At 37.3% G+C, this 20,521-nt stretch overlaps 2 protein-coding genes across 2 annotated transcripts in view; one reads left to right on the plus strand and one right to left on the minus strand.

Moving 5' to 3' along the window:
* CUNH17orf58 (chromosome unknown C17orf58 homolog) overlaps positions 1-1,868 on the plus strand; it is a 4,263-nt gene extending 2,395 nt beyond the window's left edge. Inside the window, exons 3-5 of the mRNA XM_015504832.2 lie at positions 3-77; positions 240-431; positions 914-1,868. Coding sequence (XP_015360318.2) covers positions 3-77; positions 240-431; positions 914-1,104 — 458 coding nt within the window. The 3' untranslated portion in view covers positions 1,105-1,868. The remainder of the gene's footprint in view (positions 1-2; positions 78-239; positions 432-913) is intronic.
* A 4,680-nt stretch (positions 1,869-6,548) lies between these two features.
* Positions 6,549-20,521, minus strand: part of Bptf (bromodomain PHD finger transcription factor) — a 130,570-nt gene continuing 116,597 nt past the window's right edge. Inside the window, exons 27-32 of the mRNA XM_048798201.1 lie at positions 19,852-20,189; positions 16,613-16,786; positions 15,687-15,879; positions 14,587-14,671; positions 11,489-11,675; positions 6,549-7,465 (exon numbers count right to left, since the gene is read on the minus strand). Of these exons, the coding sequence (XP_048654158.1) occupies positions 7,429-7,465; positions 11,489-11,675; positions 14,587-14,671; positions 15,687-15,879; positions 16,613-16,786; positions 19,852-20,189 (1,014 nt within the window). The 3' untranslated portion in view covers positions 6,549-7,428. The remainder of the gene's footprint in view (positions 7,466-11,488; positions 11,676-14,586; positions 14,672-15,686; positions 15,880-16,612; positions 16,787-19,851; positions 20,190-20,521) is intronic.

The raw sequence follows: 20,521 nt of genomic DNA on the forward strand, positions 1-20,521 counted from the left end.
AGCCGGCGCCGAGCCGTGCGCGCGCGCCTGCAGGGCGGACCTGGACGAGCGCGAGTCGTACTGCGAGAGCGAATTCGGTGAGCGGGTCCCAGGCCGAGGCGAGCCTTTCCGAGCCCAGAGACACCCACCCGCACGTTCTAGAGGCCCTTTGGGCTATTTCGTGATTTGTTAAAGTCGCGCGGGGCAATGAGAGAGGAAGTCGCTGTAATGCTTTTCTCCAAACTCTGTTTTGAAAGCAGCCGTGAACGGAATCGTGCATGATGTGGACGTGCTCGGCACGGGGATCCGGCTGGTGACTCTGCTGGTGGACCAGGACGGGCTGTACAAGATGAACCGCCTGTACATCACTCCGGACGGGTTTTTCTTCAGGGTCCACGTATTAGCCCTAGATTCCTCCAGTTGCAATAAGCCATGTCCAGAATTTAAACCTGGTATTGAAACTGACCTAAATGACCGCTTCATAGACGTACTCTGTTCTGCCATTTGTACCTTCTTTTGGGGATACTGTAACTAATAGAATTTGGATGACAGGTTATAATTTCGACCCCTTGTGATTTAAGACCCCCATGCCCCGCAAAGGGATTAAATTCAAGTAGGGATTGGCACGAAGCAAGCCCTTAAATACATCAACAGGTGGAGTGAATAACACTGTTCCCAGAAGGGATAAGCAGTTCTGTACAGAACTGCTTCTTTTGGCCCATGCATTTGGATTAGGACCTCTGTTCTGAAATGTCCGCTGTTTACAGGTTACCTGGCTATTTGCTAAAGGTCACTAGACTGTCCCCACGTGTGGCCGGTAGGCTACATGAGTTCAACATGTGCAGCAAGATAATAAAATTCAAACTCAGGCATTTTTTGTCTTTCTATGGCACTTAAAGCCACCATTAACTGATGTTCTGATTGTTTTGTTCAGGCAGCAGGTATATTGTGATGGGCCACATCTACCACAAGAGACGGCAGCTCCCTACAGCTCTGCTCCAGGTTCTCAGAGGGCGGCTGCGGCCAGGAGATGGACTGCTCAGGAGCAGCAGCAGCTATGTGAAAAGGTTTAACCGGAAAAGGGATCGGCAAGTTCAAAGTGCAGTTCACACCCAGTGCATTTGAAACCACCCATCCCGGCATTGATGGAGGGCAACGGAGACTTGAAAAAGACATCAAAGGTCTATCTTTATGAAATGGGGCCTTCCTTTACAATTTGGGCCTACGGCTACTTTATGAACTATTTGTACAGTTCCAGCTCTAATCTTCACATTGTCACTTTGTTATTTACAAAATGCCTCTTATGGTATACTCAAGGGCAGTTATTCAAATGTAGTCCCTGACAGTGATTCACCTAGCTCAGATACCTGACCTGTCCAGTTAACAGATGACTGCTTCATGTTAGGTTTTTAAATTATTTTAATTTAATACATTCTTCAGTAGAAATAGTTCACAAAAAAACATTTCTTAAATTTAAATATACACTTTCAATAGTTTATATCATGTATCAAACCAAATTTTATACTCAAATCATCACATTTATAACTGTACATAACAGTAAGCACACGAGTCAAAAGACATTTATGTATGAAATGTCATTTAGATCAAACACTAGGTCAGCGCTCAGGACAAGTTTAAAATTTTACATATGCAGAGTACTAAAGGGCTTAATTCAAGCAAAATAGTATTCAAAGCAAGTGTTCCTGATGTACCAAAATATAAGATGTAGTATATTTTCATGCCTCCCTGTTCCCAATAATTTATGTTGTGTGCCAAACTGGCGGCTATTCCACTGCTAAATGTATTCTGGATGTATCTGATGTCATTTTTCTATTAAGACCAAGTATCATGTTTGTGTTTGTAAAGCAGTAAATCTTGCCTTGAAATCAGATCTTGGATGCACCTGGGTTTTTTAGCCTGCATAAGCCAAAAGGTTTGAGAAAAAGATTTGTTTCAAACTTGGTCCCCAAACCCTGAAACCAGTTTTTATCAATGACAGCTCACAAGCAAGTGAATAACATTTTCTGGATGGTTTGAAAAAGGCTAAGTTTAATAATGATATTTATATTTATATTTATATTTGAGCTGTCCTTCAGTTAACTCAAAGCATTGTGAACACAGACAACAATATGCATGAAGTTTCCTGCCAAAAGAGAGAACTGCACTGCAGAGAAAGGCAGACTGTTTGGTCTCAAGGTGACTTGCTCAGGGAGCTCACAATGTTAATGGCCCGAGAAGCACTATATATCTAAAGGATGTCCAAGATGGGGCACTAGAGAATTGACAAGGAAGCAAGTAGCAATCGCGTAAAACAAAATATCTCATACTTCTGCCTCAAACATGGCCTTAGAGGTGAAAACAGAGGTTCTGATATTACTGAGGGACTTTTAGATAATTTCTCCAAAATGAGTCTTGCCCAAATGTATTAAAAAAATTTACTAGAATTTCTTGGGAACAGCTTCCTTATTACATAACTATTGGCATTAGAGTAAACAGCTAACAAATTAAGTTTTAAGATAAAATTAACTCAGTCATAAAATACTGTCAGTCAAGTCAAATTTTTAATTGTCAGAGACTAAGCAGTGATTTAAGGAACATGATAGGAAGATTCCAATATAGCCAGATAGATAAACTATTAGTTATCTAATAGTGAGGCACTTCTAAATACTTAGAATAATATACCGAATGGTCAGACTTAAGACAAAACTTATAAGTGGTCCTAGTTTAAGAGAAAAAAAGCCTAGTATGGCGGCTCACCCTGTAATCCCAGCTGCTCATGTGGCTGAGGTGGAAGGATCACAAATTGGAGGCCTGTCTAAGCAACTTAGACCCTGTCTCAAAACCAAACCAAACACAATAGTAAATAAAAGAGATAAAAATCACTCTTACATAAACCTTAGTTAGGTTTTGACTTAGTTTGATTTGATAACACTATTTATGAAATATTTTGGAAATACAAAAAAAAAAAAAAATGCAAGAGCCCTGATATTTGTGACATTTGGAGGTCACACAGCTAATAATGTACATCCCAGAAAAACATGCAGGCCAGATTTTAAGACTGCCTGGATAAAAACTAAGGCCATCATTCATGGAGTAGTGAGGCACAGCTGAGGTAGAATGGCAGTGGGCTGGGGACATGAACAGGAGACAGTGGAGAACAGACTGGGAATTCCAGGTTGGGCAAAATACAAAGTAGAATCTCTTTTTCAATATTCAGTCAGGACCTTGAATACAATCTTTTAATTTGATGGAAAATTTTAATGAATTCATTGTAGTTTCTAATCCTCTTATCCCATTGATAGATTTTTCTTAGAACATGGCTTTGTGCTCCAAAGACTGAAGAGCCCTTTGTGCCTATGTGCACACATAATAGTCCCTCATCAATAAAATACTCAGTTGCCTTCAAGAGTAATTCAATGGTGACCCTCCTCCAAATTAAACTGTTACTTTAGAATTCAAGGGGGAAAAAGTACTTGTTTTTTCTTTTAGTAGGGAAAGGTCTACAAGACATGAATTTTTTTCTTTTTTGGGTACTAATTTTTAAAAACTGTCCTTTGAAGGTATTATTTGGCACTGTTCATCTTAAACTTTTTTTTAAATATTGACTTTGTAGTTGTGGTTGGACACAATATTTTAAAAAAAATTTTTTTAGTTGTTGATGAACGTTTATTTTATTTATTTTGTATGTGGTGCTGAGAATCAACCCAGTGCCTCATGCATGCTAGGCAAGCACTCTACTACTGAGCCACAACCCCAGCCCCACAATATTTTATTTTTATGTGGTGCTAAGGATAGAACCCAGGGCCTCACACGTGCTAGGCAAGTGCTCTACTGCTGAGTCACAATCCCTGTCCCTCATCTTAAACTTTTTTTTTTCCAGGTTTACCAAGGACACATATATGCAAACATTTAAAAACTGATGTGCCACCTACAGTGCAAAACCTCGATTTCAGAACATATTTGAGCATACAAGAAGTATGTTAGATAAAGCAGGCCTTCATCATTTGAAAAATATGGCATATTTCTTTAGTAGAATTTGGTCCAAACTGGATCAAGTGGTGTGATCTTCTGAGAAATGTCTTTTTCGGTATATTTTTCTAAGTATTTAGAAGTGCCTCTATGTCAAATTATTAAAAATACTTCAGCTGGCCCTTTCCCCCTAAATACTTAGAAGTCATTACTTTGCCCATGATGTATTACCATTCACAATTTAAGGACTAGAGATCTGAGACTTCTGGGGAACAGCTTTGATCAGAGAAGAGTGACTTGTAACAACAGGTAGCTCTGTCAAACTCCATCGCGTGTAGACATTTTAAAAGGTCACAGAGTTGGCTTCAATTTTTTTTTTCTTGCGGGGGGCAGTACGGGGAATTAAACCCAGGGGTGCTCTACTACTGAGCTATACCCACAGCCCTTTTTATTTTGAGATAGGGTCTTGCTGAGTTGCTGAGGCTGCCCTTGATCTTGTGATCTTCCTGCCTTGGTCTCCCAAGTCTCTGGGATCACAGGGGTGTGCCAATGCACCTGGCATCAATGCACTTGGCTCTTTAATATGGGAAACACAACAAAGAAGCCAGGATTTGGCCTGCCAGGAATGAACAGGAATTGGGGAAAGAACTTTTATTTGCAGATTCTAGGAAGGTAGGTTACAAATAATGGCATGTCTCAGGGTCTCTACATAACACTCCAGGCCACTTGAAATACAAAAAAACTGTTCTACTTTAGAAAGTAACTCCAAAAGTTCACAGTTTTTTTAAACCTACTGTAGGACATTATATACAAATCCCACATAATTTGGATAGGAAAAAAAAGCATTACCAATATTATGAAAATACATTTTGTGAAATGGTTTCCAGGATTGTAAACTTGGCAGATAGAGCATAACATTGAAAATACTTTTAGCCAAAGAAATCTGTTGATGCAAATTAAGTATATTTACAGGCCTAAAGACTGGGATAGAAACATCCTAACAGTATCACAAATATGCATTATACTACTTTGATTACTGAAAGCAAAATAGTTTAATATCTTATTGAGTAGTAGAAGCTTGTCAAAGAATACTCATAGAAAAGCAGCTTTTGAAATAAGAATGTATGTTTTTCAAAAATTACTTTGGAAAGACTAAAGCTCTATAGTTGGTAAAACTATAAAATGTCTTCATGTATTTATATGGTGATAGAAATTGCAAAAGGCTTTATATCATTATACACATATGAAATTAACATCTTCCTGGTCTCAGGATTTTCATAAAATTTACCCTTTTTTGTACAATATGGCAATGCCAACAGCTTTAGAAAATATCTCAACCAACCAATCAACCAACCAACCAACCATTGTTTCATTAGAAACTGCACCAAATCCAATGTCAAAAACATTACTTTATTTTTCTAGGATGAAATGTCCTATTACGTACAAAAAGAATTGCTGTTTAGAATTTGCCACAATTTGTTAAAAACATAGCAATCTATTGCCTACAGGTAGGAAAGTTCTTGCCGTAACAAGTTTTAAATGATTAAGCTCATATATATTTATATATATATATATGTATATGAATAAATATTACAGAAATACTGTGACATGATGAGATGCAGAATAACTTTATAGTTCATTAAAATGTAGAATTCTTGCATCAGCACAGTACATACATATGTAACATTTTTTAAAAACTAAAAGGACAAAGTAACTTGTATTTAATTACTTCCATCTTAATATTTTAAGCAAAAAACTTTTGTTTTCATGTTTCCATATTGAGCAGTTAGTCTCTTTAGTTTGTAAGGATAGGTTTAAGTGGTGTCTTTATGCACAAAAAGGAATGGGCTTCATCAGACAAAATTAACCCAGAACAGCCTGTCCACCTGAGCATGTAATAAGAAAGAACTGGGAACTCTATAGCAATGTCTTTCTTTTAAGAAATTGGTCTGGGAAAGATTTTGCATAGCAGGGCAACATTAAACAGAAGGAAACTTTTAACTAACAATAACTAGGTAAGTTCCAGAACTCGGTAGGACAAAGCTAATATGAATTAGTGCAAAATTAGAAAAATTTTGCAAAGCTGCATAACCCAACTCTGGCAGACATTAGAGAAGCCATTGTTACAATGCAGTAATATCATGTGTAAGGTTAGAACACTGAAAGGAACAACATGCAAAATACACCTAAATTCCAGGGTTCCATTTTCTCCCTACTCCTCACGCTTCTTTTCCTTACAAGGAACAAACAAACTCAACCAACAAACAAAAAATACAGAGGATAGGGTCATCTAAAAATGTCCTTCATATAATATAAGTAGCTATGTGTAAAGGGTCATTTGCCTGGAATCATACCAAGTACAGAGGAAAGGCAACGTGTACTGTCATATCACTCTTATCATTGGTGCAATACAACAGGATTAGCACCCTGGAGATTTTCTGACAGGGCGACAACAAACTGGGAATTATAAAACAAAGGGCCACTGCTGTCCTGGAGAAATCCATCTGATTAGAGCCTTCTGTCTTTCTCAACTGGCAGCCCCCCCACTTCCCACAGAGGATTACAGATAATCATTGCGCACATTCAAAGACACCTTCGTCTGTGGGAGAAAAATTATCTCCATTTATTTTGTTTCATATACATCCATAGTTGAATTTTAATACAAAAAGAAAAAATTAGAATCTGACAAATGTTTACAAACAAGATACCTTCAAATAGATTTTGCTCATTTTAGCCTGGTGCAGAGTAAATGACAAACTGTACTGGTATATCAAGGCAACAGAGTCTGTAGTCCAGGACCACTCAGTCCAACCTTTCTGCAAGCTTAATTTTTGTCTACCATGAATAATAAACTCATTGTTGATTCCCAGTTGTGTGTGTGTGCACATGTGTACATAGCAGCTCCTTTCATAGAAAGAAAAGACATCTAGAGGTCGTCTTGTACTTTTACCTTCAGGAATCATGATAAGATACAGGATGGATTACATGTAACCGGGGCTGGATTTTATAAGAAAAAATAATTAGCTGACAAATGAGGGCAGCAATAAAAAAGCGTCTTTTTTTTTTTTTTTTTGCAACAATAAATAAATACAGTCAAAAGTTTTCTGTGAGACTCTAAACCAGCTTCTTCACTGAAGAGCAGACGGTGGCATTTCCATGGAGTTACACTTGACCCCATAGTATCTTTTTTTTTTCTTGCTTTCTTTTTCTTTTTTTTTTCAATAAACAGTTTTCCCGCTTCTGCCACAATAGTAAAACCATTTGATCTTGACAAGATAATGGTGTCGTTGACTTTGCTTTTCCCTTGACCGTTGGACAAAATTGGCCAAGAATATAATTGGACTGTTATGACCAATAAAAATGAAGTTTAGGTCAAGTCTTGTCAGGATAACCTGACTAAAAACATCTGGCTCCTTAATTTAAAATAGTTCAGACAACCAGATTCTTGCTGTGTTTTATGTTAGGTTAACACGCTGAACTTTAAGAAGCTGTAGACTGCAGTTTGTTGTTATGAGACCTACAGAATACAGAGAAAAGGGAACAATTAAGCACCCTTCATTTTTGGAAACAATGATGTTCTATGTGAATGCCAAGGCAGTCAGTCGGGGGGAAGCAGCCATGTTCTTTCACTCATCCTTGGCAAGCAAATAGAAGAGAACAATTAAATTTTTAACCTATAATATTAAAACTTTTCATTGTACACTAAACATGATAGCTCACTGGAAAAAGCCAATATTTAAAAAAAAAAAAAATATATATATATATATGTATTTGTCTAATAAAGATTACAACATTTTTAGCCAATGGGACAAATATAGAGACATTTACAGAAGCATATCATTGTAGTAAAAGGAGTGTGTGTGTGTGTGTGTGTGTGTGTGTGTGTATGTGTCTATTTACATTGATTTGGGAAATATAAAGGGAAAATTATATTAAAAGAAGAGAAACAGAAATATTAAAATCACATTTTTTTCTATTAAAGTCCAGAAAGTCTTCTTTCTAGTTTCACAGTTTTATTCACAACTTTCATTAGTAAACCAAATTACTGTACAGTTACCAGGACTAATTCAAAGTACTTTATATTGCAATAGCAGATAAATACAGTATTCCAAGAGTTTACAATTTTAAATACATTGTTCATCATGGCTGCTAGAATAAATTTTTTAACCACTATACATCTTTTTTTAACATTAAAAAATTATATTAACTAATCTCAACTTTTGGGGGGACAATTTTGAATTATGTAATCACGTGGTACAATAAAACAGTGACCCCAACATCCAGTTCTGATTCCAGTTAAAAATTCAGACTAAAGATATCACAATCTGTAAGAAAAGAAAGAACATGGATGGTATAAATGATGAATTATATAACAAAGTGCAGTAATGAAAATGATGTGCAAACTATATTGGAGATCATAAATTGAAAATGGGGACATATGACAAAGGAAATATTGGAAATACATGATTGGCAAGTTTACTTATGTTTCATTCAGCTGTAAACCTCGAAATAACACAGACTCCCTAATAAGGCAGTAGTGAGTTGCCTTTACACAGCTCTTGACATGGCAATTTATTTAAGAGGAATTGAGCAAACATCAATTTAGTTTCCATACCTTTTAATGAAAATTATATAAATTTGAGTATATAAAAAGCTACATTAAATAACTAGGTGAGAAGACTTCCCAAGTGGCCCCTTTGGGCTGGGGGTGTAGCCTAATGGTGCTGTAGGTGCTCAGGGCAAAGCCCTGGGTTTGAGCCCCAGCACAACAAAAGAAAGAAAGTACTAAGTGGCCCACTTGTTGCACAGACTCAGCTACTAAGCCTCCTCTCCTTCCTCAGATTTCTGTTTTGCCACTCGCTCTAGGAACACTAGGCACTATCCTCTCCTTCATCAGCAGCTGCAACCCCTCATCCTCAGGGTTCTTCCTTCAAACTTGGCAGTAAGAGTGGGATTCAAACATCCCAGCTTCTGCCTTCCAGTTACTTCCAAAGGCCTTTTCAATTTCAAAACACAATTTTTGAGAAATTTAATCAGAGGAATAACTCACTGCATGAGGTACAAATCAGAAAGCACAAGAGCAGAGGGCTTGTGATGAGAAGTCGCACTCCTCTGCCCTATCTTCATTCAACCTGAAGTCCAGGCTCCCTGAGGCCAAGTCCTTCCATCTTTTAGCTCTTTGTAGTTAGATTTCTTATACTGCTATTTCTTTTTTTTTTTTTTTTAATATTTATTTTTTAGTTTTAGGTGGAAACAACATCTTTATTTTATTTTTATATGGTGCTGAGAATCGAACCCAGTGCCTCATGCATGCTAGGTGAGCACGCTACCACTTGAGCCACATCCCCAGCCCCTATACTGCTATTTCTTGATTTTTCAACTTTATTTTGTTTAAACCCTACTATGACAAAAGAGAACTGAGCTCTCTTACCCATTTTCTCACCCTACTTTTTGAGATCAAGTTTTTTTTTTTTTTAAAGAGAGAGAGGGAGACAGAGAGAGAGAGAGAAAAAATTTTTTTAATATTTATTTATTTTTTTAGTTTTCGGCAGATACAACATCTTTGTTTGTATGTGGTGCTGAGGATCGAACCTGGGCCGCATGCATGCCAGGCGAGCGCGCTACTGCTTGAGCCACATCCCCAGCCCGAGATCAAGTTTTATTTCCCTGTAATTATTGTATCTTTCTTTCTGTGTTTTGTCTATAGGCTGAATCTAAAAGCTGAAAATCAATACAACGGTTTTATTATTGTCTGTGAATATCTTTCTCTGTAGCATCTAGTTTTTGCTAAGGAGGCATTCTTCTATAGCTTTTTGTTTTTCATGGAGTTTCTAATAGACTTTCTTTTTATTCCTTACATTTTTTATCTTTTAATTTTTAATTTGATCTAATTAGTACAAAATTTAACATATGAATCATTTCTTTCCCTTGACACCTCTGTCTTGGGAGAGGTCCATTCTCCTTCTCTAATTAGATGCTTGCTATATAGGCCTGCTGTAGAACTGTCACCCGAGTTAGAATTCTTATACCTCTGCTTTCTTGATTTGCTCCCTTATTTTTGCTAATGCACATATATTAAAATAACATGTTATGAAAGGGTGCTCTATAATAACATAATCAAAAAAATGTATTTATTCTGCCTCTGAAAAGATTTTTTCCTCAAATTTTTGGATGTATTCCTTCATAACTTTTAAAGTCCCATACTATAGTAGAAATGTCTGATGTCGTTCTAGTTATTATTTTTATATACTGTCTTCTATAGAAGACCTTCTTTCATCCTAGGCATTTGGAAATTCTACAGTGAGGATAGATCTTTTTCCATTTGTCCATCTGTTTTATGTTTACAAATTGTTCTCCACTAATTCCAAGAATGTAAGTTCCATAGAGGAACTGGGTTACTATCGGGTTCTCAATAATTATTTGCTGAATGGATCTGCTTGGATTTAAAGTACTGTATCTCTCATTAGCTCAGGAAACTTGTATTAAATTTTTTTAAAAAATAAGAAATTTTATATTAATCTTTTTCCTTTTTTTTTTTTTTTTTTTTTTGTGGATACTGGAGATTGAACCTAGGGGTGTGCCATGACCGAACTAAATTCCCAGACCTTTTCATATTTTTGTTTGAGACAGGATCTTACTAAGTTGCCCAGGCTGTCTTTGAGCTTGAGATCCTCTTGCCTTGGCCTCCTAAGTAGCTGGGATTTTAGGCACCCAGGTTCAGAATGTTGATTTTTACGCTTGGTATGGAATCACTCAGGAGTTCCATTAGATAATATATAGATGTCTAGGCCCCAACCCAGCCAATCTGAAATGTCCAGGGATGATCAAGCTGGCAGCTTGGTGAATGCGGTACAAGTAAGTAATGAATCTCAAGGCTACAGAATGGTGGCAGTTATCATAAGAAAGGAAACCAGGCCTCCATGGGAAGGAAGAAGATCATGGGCTGAGAAAGGGGTTGAGGTTCAGAAACAGATGAGCATGAAGGTAAAGTTAAGTGACTTTCATACAAAGTTGCTCAATGATTTTATGTCATCCGAGGTTTGAGGAAAGGCCCATGGATTTAAAGTCTAGTTTTACCTACAGAACACACATCCAGAGAAACAGAACATTTTATGATTTCAAAGACAGAGCACACATAAATCAAGGAGAAAGTGCTTAAATCCCCCCTCTGGTCTTCCCTTAGAAGGGTCAATCCCATATAGGATACAAACTTAGGGAAAGCAAGAGCTCTGCCTGCCTATGCACATCCCCATGGCACTTAGGATGGCATCTTGCATTTTGGGAGCATGAAGTAAATACTTTTGAATTTAAAAAGACTCAATTTTTAAGCATATCAAAAACAGACCCAGAAATTTCTCACAGCGGAGCCTGTCCACTTGTCCCTAAGAGTATATCATAATGCGAAGTCTTGCTTTTTTTTTTTTTAATTTTGACTTTAAGGTTCAAATTTCCCATAAACTGTATTAGCCATATTTATTAGATGGGACAGTGTAGAGTTTGAGGAGGTAAATTAATTCAGAAACTGAACATATGTGCTTACCTGCTAGCCTTGAATCCTTTCAATTTCTGTACAAAGAATGATTCAAGAACTTCTGCACACTGGTAAAAAGGGGAGTCACTTGGATTGTAGTAACGACAGTTATCAAAAATTTTGGTCATATCTGCCACAAATTCCGTCAGCTTTTCATAATATCGTCTTTGTACTCTTTCCTCCATGGTGGCAAGGTCTTCAAAACATAAAATGGAAACAAGTTTCAAAGCTTTAAGGTTTTTTCCAATATGAATACATCCTGCAGTTCTGACCAATTAGAATGTATATCTACTGTTCAAACAGTCCTGGAAAAAACTGATTTATCACTGGAGATTATTTTGTAATTCATGAAAAATGTACCAGCACCTTTTCAAAAATTTTTTTCTTTTATTTATTTAATGTGGTGCTGAGGATCAAATCCAGTGCCTCAGGCATGCGAGGCAAGCACTCAGCCACTGAAGTACAACTCTAGCCCCCTAAAATTTTGTTTTTGATTGAGGTTCTAAAATACAAATCCTGGTTGTTGTTAAGAAGGTTCCTGTGCTTTTAATTAACTATATAGAACAGCTCTTCATTTAATTGGTTTAAGGTAAAGGAAACCACACCAACAAGGATCTATGCACATTTAAGTATAATAAAGTCTCACATGCAAACAAGTACAGTGTCTACACAAAGAGAAGTGGGAATCTAGAATTATGAGTAAAATCTCTGTACTAGTGGTTTTATGATTCTGTATTAGACAAATAATATCATTCTTTATGCAATTTCATTGCTGCCTTATAACAAGTGATACTAACTTACCATTCATATCAGTATTAATATAAACGTATCTACTAAAAATAAATGCAAGGGAAAATATTAGCTGATATGAATAATCCTATCAGCTTATAATTAATAGTTCAGGCAGAATGCAGCAATAAGTGTCATTGAAGTGGTAGACAGGTATGACGTTTAGTTTCAGGATGGGAGCTGGTTACCAGACTTTCAGTTGCACCTGCGACCTCCAGGGAGGAGAAAGGAGTTGAAGGTTAAGCTGATCACTGATGGTCAGTGATGCCTATGCAGTGAAGCACTCATAAAAATCCCAAAGGACTAGGTTTCGGGAGAATCCAGATAGCTGAGGATGGGCAGGTTCCTCGAGATGGTGCCCCAGAGGCAACACGGAAATCTGTGTCCCTTCCCTATACTTTGTCCTGTCTAGTGTTCATCTCTATCCTTTAAAACAAACTAGTAGACATAAATGTTTCCTGAGTACTAAGAATCACTGTAGCAAAGTAAGGGAACTGAGGAAGGTGTGGTGGGAACCCCAATTTACAGTATGAAATGTAACATCCTGAATGACCTCTGGTAATGAGCCAATGTTATAATTTTTAATTTCTGCTATTAGGACAATGAAAGTGTTTCTGTAGCTCTTCATGTCTTTACTACCAGTCTCAAATTTTTTTCTGTGTTTGTTTTGCCTATTTTTCGAGACATTTATATTATTGTCATTATTACTGAAAGAGTTATTTTTTATAGCTGGGCATAGTGGCACACACCTGTAATCTCAGCAACTTTGGAGGCTGAGGCAGGAGCATTGCATGTTCAAGACCAGCCTCAACAACTTGGTAAGATCCTGCCTCAAAATAAATAAAAAAATAAATAAAAAGCTGGCTCAGTGGTAAAACACTTCTGGGTTTGATTCCCAGTGCCAACCCATAAACCAAAAGCTACTGCTGATTTTTCCTGTTGGTTCCTGCACACTCCAGAGGAAACTACTACTTTCAATTTAGTTTGTATCAGTCCAGACATTTCTAAACACATTCATGTACTTTTAACACACAATTGTTTACTGCTTAAAACCTAGGTACTGTTTGATAATGTTCTCTTCCTCTAACAACATGTCTTAGAGAGCTATATTGTCTTCATGTACCTACAGAAGAGATGATATTATGAAGCATATATATATAACAAAACTGAGAGAGGAAAAGAACAGAAAAACAACCTAGTTCTTCAAGAAAAGAATTCTGATTAAAAAGTTAAGGTATATTTAATTAAATACTAAACTACTGCTCTGAAAATGACTGACTCAGGAATACATTTGCATTTACTCTTGGATTCCCTGTCTCTTTTTCTATTTCCTAAATTTTTTACAATTAGTATGTATTATTTTTATTAGAATTTATTAATGTATTTTAACAAACAATCCCGGATTTCTTCTCAAAGACTACATGAACCCAAAGTATGTTCAGTGTTTAACCCCTTTAATCTGACATTCAAGAGCATGGAGGTAACCGGCAAAGAATTCCCAGTGGTGTCGGTCCTCTCAGTTTGTGTGATCTGATGTTCACACCGTGGTGAAACTGCCTAATGCATCCTCCTCATCAAGCAACAGGCGACTGTGCTCATCTTATCAGAGACAGTTCTAACCAAGTCCCACTGCTTCTTCTTGACTTTCCCTCTTTTAAGTGGCCACCAAACACAAACCCTTCCCATTTAGAAAATGCTTCAATGGCTTTGGAGCACAATTCTTCCATCAGCTGAAACTAATCCTTTGGCAGCTTTTTATCTATTATAATTTTTGTAATCTCTTTTAGAAATTCATTACTTTTTAATAATCACTTGTAGCTGTTCGTCTTAATACAGTCAGTTATAGCTACTATTTATTGTCATTTTTTATGGGAAATTAATCTATATTCTCTTGCATCTCTATTGCAGGTCTATCAACTTTGCTCTCCTTCAGGAAAATGTGAGGAAGAGGTGACAGCAAAGGAGGAGAAGGTTAGACATTTATTTTTTCATACAGCTGCATAATACTCCACTCACATCATTGAATTTTGTTACTCCTCTGCTGATGGTCATTCATTTCATTTCCAGTGCTTTCACAATTGTAAGCACTGTTGTAATGAATAAGCATTTGTGCATACATAAATCCTAAGAAATGAAATTGCTGGGTTCAAGGGCAAACACGTTTAAGCTTGCCAATTTACCCTTTAGAGTGACCATACCAATTTATACTCCCACCACCCTTGCTCAAGATATCCTCATGATGTACGAACTTTATATGGATATTAAAACTATTTATTGAGATTTCCAGAAAAAACTTCATATCCTACTCAGGTACTTACCCATAGGTTCCTTAATAACACCATAATAATCTGGTGCATCATTAGGGTCTACTGGTTCAAGGAAAGGCCAGGCCATCTTATGAGCCTATAATAAAAAATAGGTTATCATTACTGTCAGGTAGGAATACTAATTTTATTTCAGTTTCTCAGGTGAATTACCAAACCAAAAAATCCTTAAATTGTAAAAGTCAGTTTTGAATCTGAGATGAAATTATTGAGATCAGATGATTTCCACTCTAGTCACAAGTTACCTAAAATGAGCACACTCTATAATAATGGCTCTCAAAGCTGGTGGGAGGACCTTGGTGGTGCGTGTGGGGAGACCACTAGCTTGGGAGTCATGACATCTGTGCTCTGGCTTCTGCATGATGACCTGCCAGTGGAGTGATGCTGGCACGCAATCACTTGTGTAAAGCTGGGGTGGATGGGTTCAAATTGTTGAATGGTTACCACTGCTGGGTAATGAGGTGGTAAAGATGTGACGTTAAACAACATTCAACCACATATCGAGTCTCTGATTCTCCTTTCAGCTCTTCCAATTTCTGTGATTCTGATTACAATAGAAGAAAAGTTTCAATCTGATGCTCTGTATATGCATACTTCTCCAGTACTCCCTAATCTTGTAAACCATGGAGATCTCCCCCTACTTTTTTTTTTTTAAACAAGGGAATGGGGGACAACTAGAATTTAACCAAATTCTTCCCAACCTATGGCCATGACATAAAACTTTGTTGAAGAACTGAATTTAAGGGGCTGAGGTTGTGGCTCAGAGGTAGAGTGCTTGCCTGGCATGTGTGGGGCGCTGGGTTAGATCCTCAGCACAATATAAAAAGAATAGAATTTAACTTAAAAACAAGTTAGCTGTTTTAACTAAGAGTGTTAGCTAAACATCAGCTGAGATGGGATGCAGATACGGGAACCGTGGGGAAGCTCATGCCATTGACATGTGGAAGACCGACATCCATCAGGCTCTTCACTCCAAGAGCTGGGAGTCAGCAAACAGCCACGAACCAGAAGATCAAAAGTTCAAACCCTAGAAATGTTTCCAAAGTCATGCAGGTTGGTTCCATTTTCCAACGCTGGGCGCAGGGGCTTCTCACCTGTAAGGAACGCAGCACCCTCTTCAAGCCCTCATAATCTTTCTCGGTGAGTGGCGTGAGCACTGTCATGGCATCCTCTGTCGACTGGCACTGTGGACAGACATACTCATCAATGAGCTCTGCCTCACTTTGCAAGATGCCAACACAGCGCCCATGGTACCAATTCTGACACCGATCACAGCCAATATAAAATCTGTAAGATCCGAAATGGAAATGTGAGACCAAAACACATGGGATAACATTGGTTCTAATTTACTTTTAAAAACAATAAAACATGCAAGCGAAAATGTGCTAAACCCTGGGGTATAAAATAATTTTAGTATTATGGTTGTTTTAAAACTCTTGAGATTGACATTCCAATGTGTTAATTTAGTATTTCTGATGTTAAGAACAAGCAGTAAAAGTTTATTAAGAGAACTGTGTAATACTGAAGAACCAATTTGAAGAAAAATATAAAACATTTAATTGATTTTAAATCTCAAAACAAAATAAAACACAAAATCTTTCAACTAGTACCATATCAAATGGGTGTTCAAAATCCTATAAGCTAATAACAGAGTCTCAGAGCTTGTACCCAAATTAGCATTTCTAACCTACAATAAACCACCATATCAAACACTGATAAAGTCCAAACAAATCAGGCTATTTTAATCTCATTAATTTCTATGTTACATATTGAAGAATCAAATCTGCCATTAAACCACATTTTCCCCAATGCATCTCAAGCATTCACTATGAAGCAACATAAATTTCAAAGGGGAGGTAAAGAGGGAAAAATAGAAAAAAAAATTGGAAAGGAATTTGTATTGTAAGTGTATAATATATGCAGCAAAATATCTTGCTTTTTATTTTAAAATAAATAAATAACCAGTCAGAGCAATTTGGCTTCCTAAGTTATTAAATATGATGGTCTTATCAGAACTCACTGTGACTCATCATAAGGTGTTCTGCAGATACAGTACAATTCCTCACTGCTGCCCTCTTGTGCCCGTTTACAATCATTACAGATGTACACATCCATTTTCTTAGCCTCCTTTTCTGTGATGCCAACACATTCTCCATGATACCAGTTAGTACAAAGATCACAGCCAATATAGAACCTAAAAGTATTCACAATGAAAATGACAATGTAATTGTCATTTTGAGCTGCATGGTACTTAAATCTGTCTTCCCGGCCCTGATTCACTTTTCTTACAGGATAACTTTCTGCAATGAGTCAGCTAAACACCCTAAATCCAACCATGCTAACCCTGGCAAGCTACAGCATCTGACACTGTATCAAGTGTGAAAACATAAGGTCACTCACATCAATTTCAACAAGCACACTGTTTAGTGAAATATGGGTCTTTAAAAACATACTGGAATTTGAAAAAATAAACAACACACTGATGGTAATGTCTTCCTCTTAATGAATGTGTGTAAAACTAAAACAGGCACAAAAACCAAAGCCAAAGAATCGAAGACTTACATCTGTCAAACCTATTCCACAGAAGCCATTTCAATATCAGGGCTATTTCTTAGATAGGTTTGAAAATGTATCTCACAATTTAAATTTGAAAACAAAGCAAAGCGCAAACACCAAGTAAAAGTTACACTACAAGGAACATGCAAGGTCAGCCAGGTGCAGAAGATAAATGGTCAAAACATGATATGAAGAAGAAAACTAAAAAGGTACATGTAGTAATTCACTTTCTGCCAAGTTTCATAAATAAATGTTGGCATTAATCTAATTAAAAGTCACCTTTCATAAAAGATGACCTGGGCCAGTTCTGCAGTTAATACAATGTATGTGACTATGTGGAGAGCGCCTGGTTAGTTAACTGGTAAGGAGTGCTGAAGGAACTGCTTGCTTCAACTCAAAACCAGGGACACACAGCAGGGAGAATGATGTAGAACAGTTATGTGGAAGCTGAGGAGGCCCTATGGTATCTGGCAAGCTGAGGCTGTATGGGTATGTAATGGTAGGCAACCTCAAGGTTTTGTAATTACGCACCCTAATGACAAACATCAAAGTGTCTCTAACAAAGTGTTGACAGGCGCTCTGCTGCAACGCCATGCCAAAGTCAGTTAATGTGAGTCACAGAGAACCAGACTGGCCGTGCTGACACCACTGACAACCCTTCTTTCTACCAAGACATTTCTTGGTAAATTCACCTAGAAGAGTGGAAATGGGTCTTCAAGTTTCAAACTGACCTGCTTCACAAATACGAGGGAATAACACACAGCTGTGTGGCTTATCCTATTACCAGAAATACCTTCTGAGGCATTTCTCTATGTTGTCTCTTCAATGTGGTAGGCTATCTGTTCTCCAAGTAAGATCAGGACTTGAATTTCAACTTTCTTTTCAGTAATAGGGAATGTACCTAGGGGTACTTTACCACTGAGCTACATCCCCAACCCTTTTAATTTTTTGAGACAAGGTCTGGCTAAATTGCCCAGACTGGTCTCAAACTGCCACACTTGCCTTAGACTCCTGAGTAGCTGGGATTACAGGCTATGCATGAATTTCAATTTTTAGTTACTTTCACTAGATTCTCAAACCAGGGAGGTTTGAGAAATTAGGAAATACTCCTTAAAAAAAATAAAATAAAACTTATTCCAACTAGAACAGGGAATGAACAAACCAGGTATACTGAAATGTTAATGATGACAAACTAAAAAATATGAAATATCCACAAAATAATGAGGCAATCGCAGTAGAATGAGCATACGTACATGTGTACCTCATTTTATGCAACTCAGTTATCCCCAAAAAATTGTGTATGAAATTAATTTCTATGATTTGAATATTTTAAACAGGCCAAAGAACCCTTATTATTTAAAGAAATTCCATAAGCAGATCTTTTTATAAAGAAAGTAACTCATGTTCTGTTTTGTTGAGGGAATCATTTAGTAGGTTTTGCTTAAAGTGAGGCACACTTATACCAAACGGAGGGAAAAATCAGTTAATAGTGTTCCACTTTATAGACTATGTATAATTTCTAATGAGGTACGACAATGAAAAGTGAAGATGCCTAAACTGAACTGTATTTAACTCAACACAAAAGTGTTCATCTGGTGTTGGCGGACAGATGACAACGCAGCCCAGCAGCACTGCAGCAGCCACAGTGCTGTCACCCAGTCATCATTAAGAGACCACTGTCTATCCTACATATTGGTCAGACACCCACTTAAGGTAGACATTATTAAACAATTCTAATTCTAAATGATCATTTTTTTTTAAAAGCATAATCAAACTTTTTGGCACTGTAAAAAAAAATACTGTGGTTAATTGTTGCTTTAAAAACTGGCTTATGTTTTAATGTTCAAAATAAAAACTAAATATTTAATGATAGTAATGACAAAAAAAGAAAAACTAAATTTATCGATTTCTGTCTCTAAAGTCTTGCTTATATTATCAAATACAAGTCACCCTACTGTCAAAAACAGCTTCCAGCTGCCATGGTTATCAAATTTTTGAGTCTTATGCTTGAAGAATGGGTAAAAGAAACATTTTTTGTTTTTTTTTTTTTAGACGGGGTCTCTACTGCCCAGGCTGGTCTTGAGCTCCTGGACTCAAGGGATCTTCCCAGCTCAGCCTCCTGAGTCTTGGGTGCAGGCAAGTGCCACCATACTCAGCTTTAAAAGGAACTTTTCTTTTATAAAATTTTCTGACTTTTGTTCTCAATAAGGTGTTTGGAACTTTGACAAAAATTTTATGTTGTAGAATTCCAATATTTAAAAAAAAGGAGAATTGCTTAAAAGAAAAAAATAAAAAAAAGGGAACCACTCAAATTTGAAGCCTCTTGAACCAGTCATATTCAGACTCCAGAAAGGACCTTCTTGGTTCTGGGCATCGATAGTAATACACTTCCTCCAAAAGATTACTGATGGATTTGGAGTTAATTCAGAGCAAATAGGAGGAAGCAAAGGAGCAACAAAAAGCTCGTTTTTGACAGAAAAGAATATAACGAAGGACACAAGACTCATAAACGTGAAATAGCAAATTTTACTTTACTAGTGTCAGAGTTAAAATATCATATGTAAGATCAGAGAGGAAACATTATTATCCTTACAATCGATTATTTTCACTTATAGTGTTACCAATACACACATTTTCTTCAAAACTGTCAATTTAACAGCTAAACTTTAAAGAATAGAAACTAGAGTTCAAAAATCTACTCACTTAGATTCATCATAAGGCGTTTTACAGATACAGTAAAGCTTTGTGTCCTTCTTCGTTTCCTTTGAGGTAGTAGAAATCATTTTCTTCTTCTTGGACTTTGAGCTGGAGTCTCTCTCCTCTTCCCGCTTCCTTTTCTGGGAAGCTGCAGGCAGTGGGGGCGTGGGGAGCAAGGCCGAGTGCTGCTGCTGCGGAGGGGGCGCTGCGGGAGGTGAGGGTGGAGGGGCTGGGGGTGCTGTGGCCACCGATGCTGGCGGAGAGGGTGCTGCCACTGCACTGGCCTGCACAGCCTGCATCATTTCCTTCTCCTTCTTCATTTTCAGATCTCTCCTCAGCTCTTCCTGTTGTCAATTAAAGACAACGTAAGAGGATCATTAGAATTATGTATAGGCATGACCTAGCCAGGTGGTGCTACATGACCCCACTTCTGCAATAGCTCAAGTTCAGTCTGATGTGACAGTTTCAGTAATTCTAAGAGTCTTCTTGCTATATCTTAAGCCCAGAAATACAAAACAAAGAAAGCTACTAGGAGGGAAATCAGAAAGATAAGCAAATGCCTAGAAAGAACGCCCCCACCAGCCAGCCCTTGTCCTGTCCAGGTACTCAGTGGTTGCTTAAGGTATTGTGTTTTTTATCTGTACGCATTCTTGTCCTTACAGGGAGACAGAATGTG

The sequence above is a fragment of the Marmota marmota genome, unplaced genomic scaffold (assembly GCF_001458135.2).
Source record: "Marmota marmota marmota unplaced genomic scaffold, marMar, whole genome shotgun sequence".
NCBI lineage: Eukaryota > Metazoa > Chordata > Mammalia > Rodentia > Sciuridae > Marmota > Marmota marmota.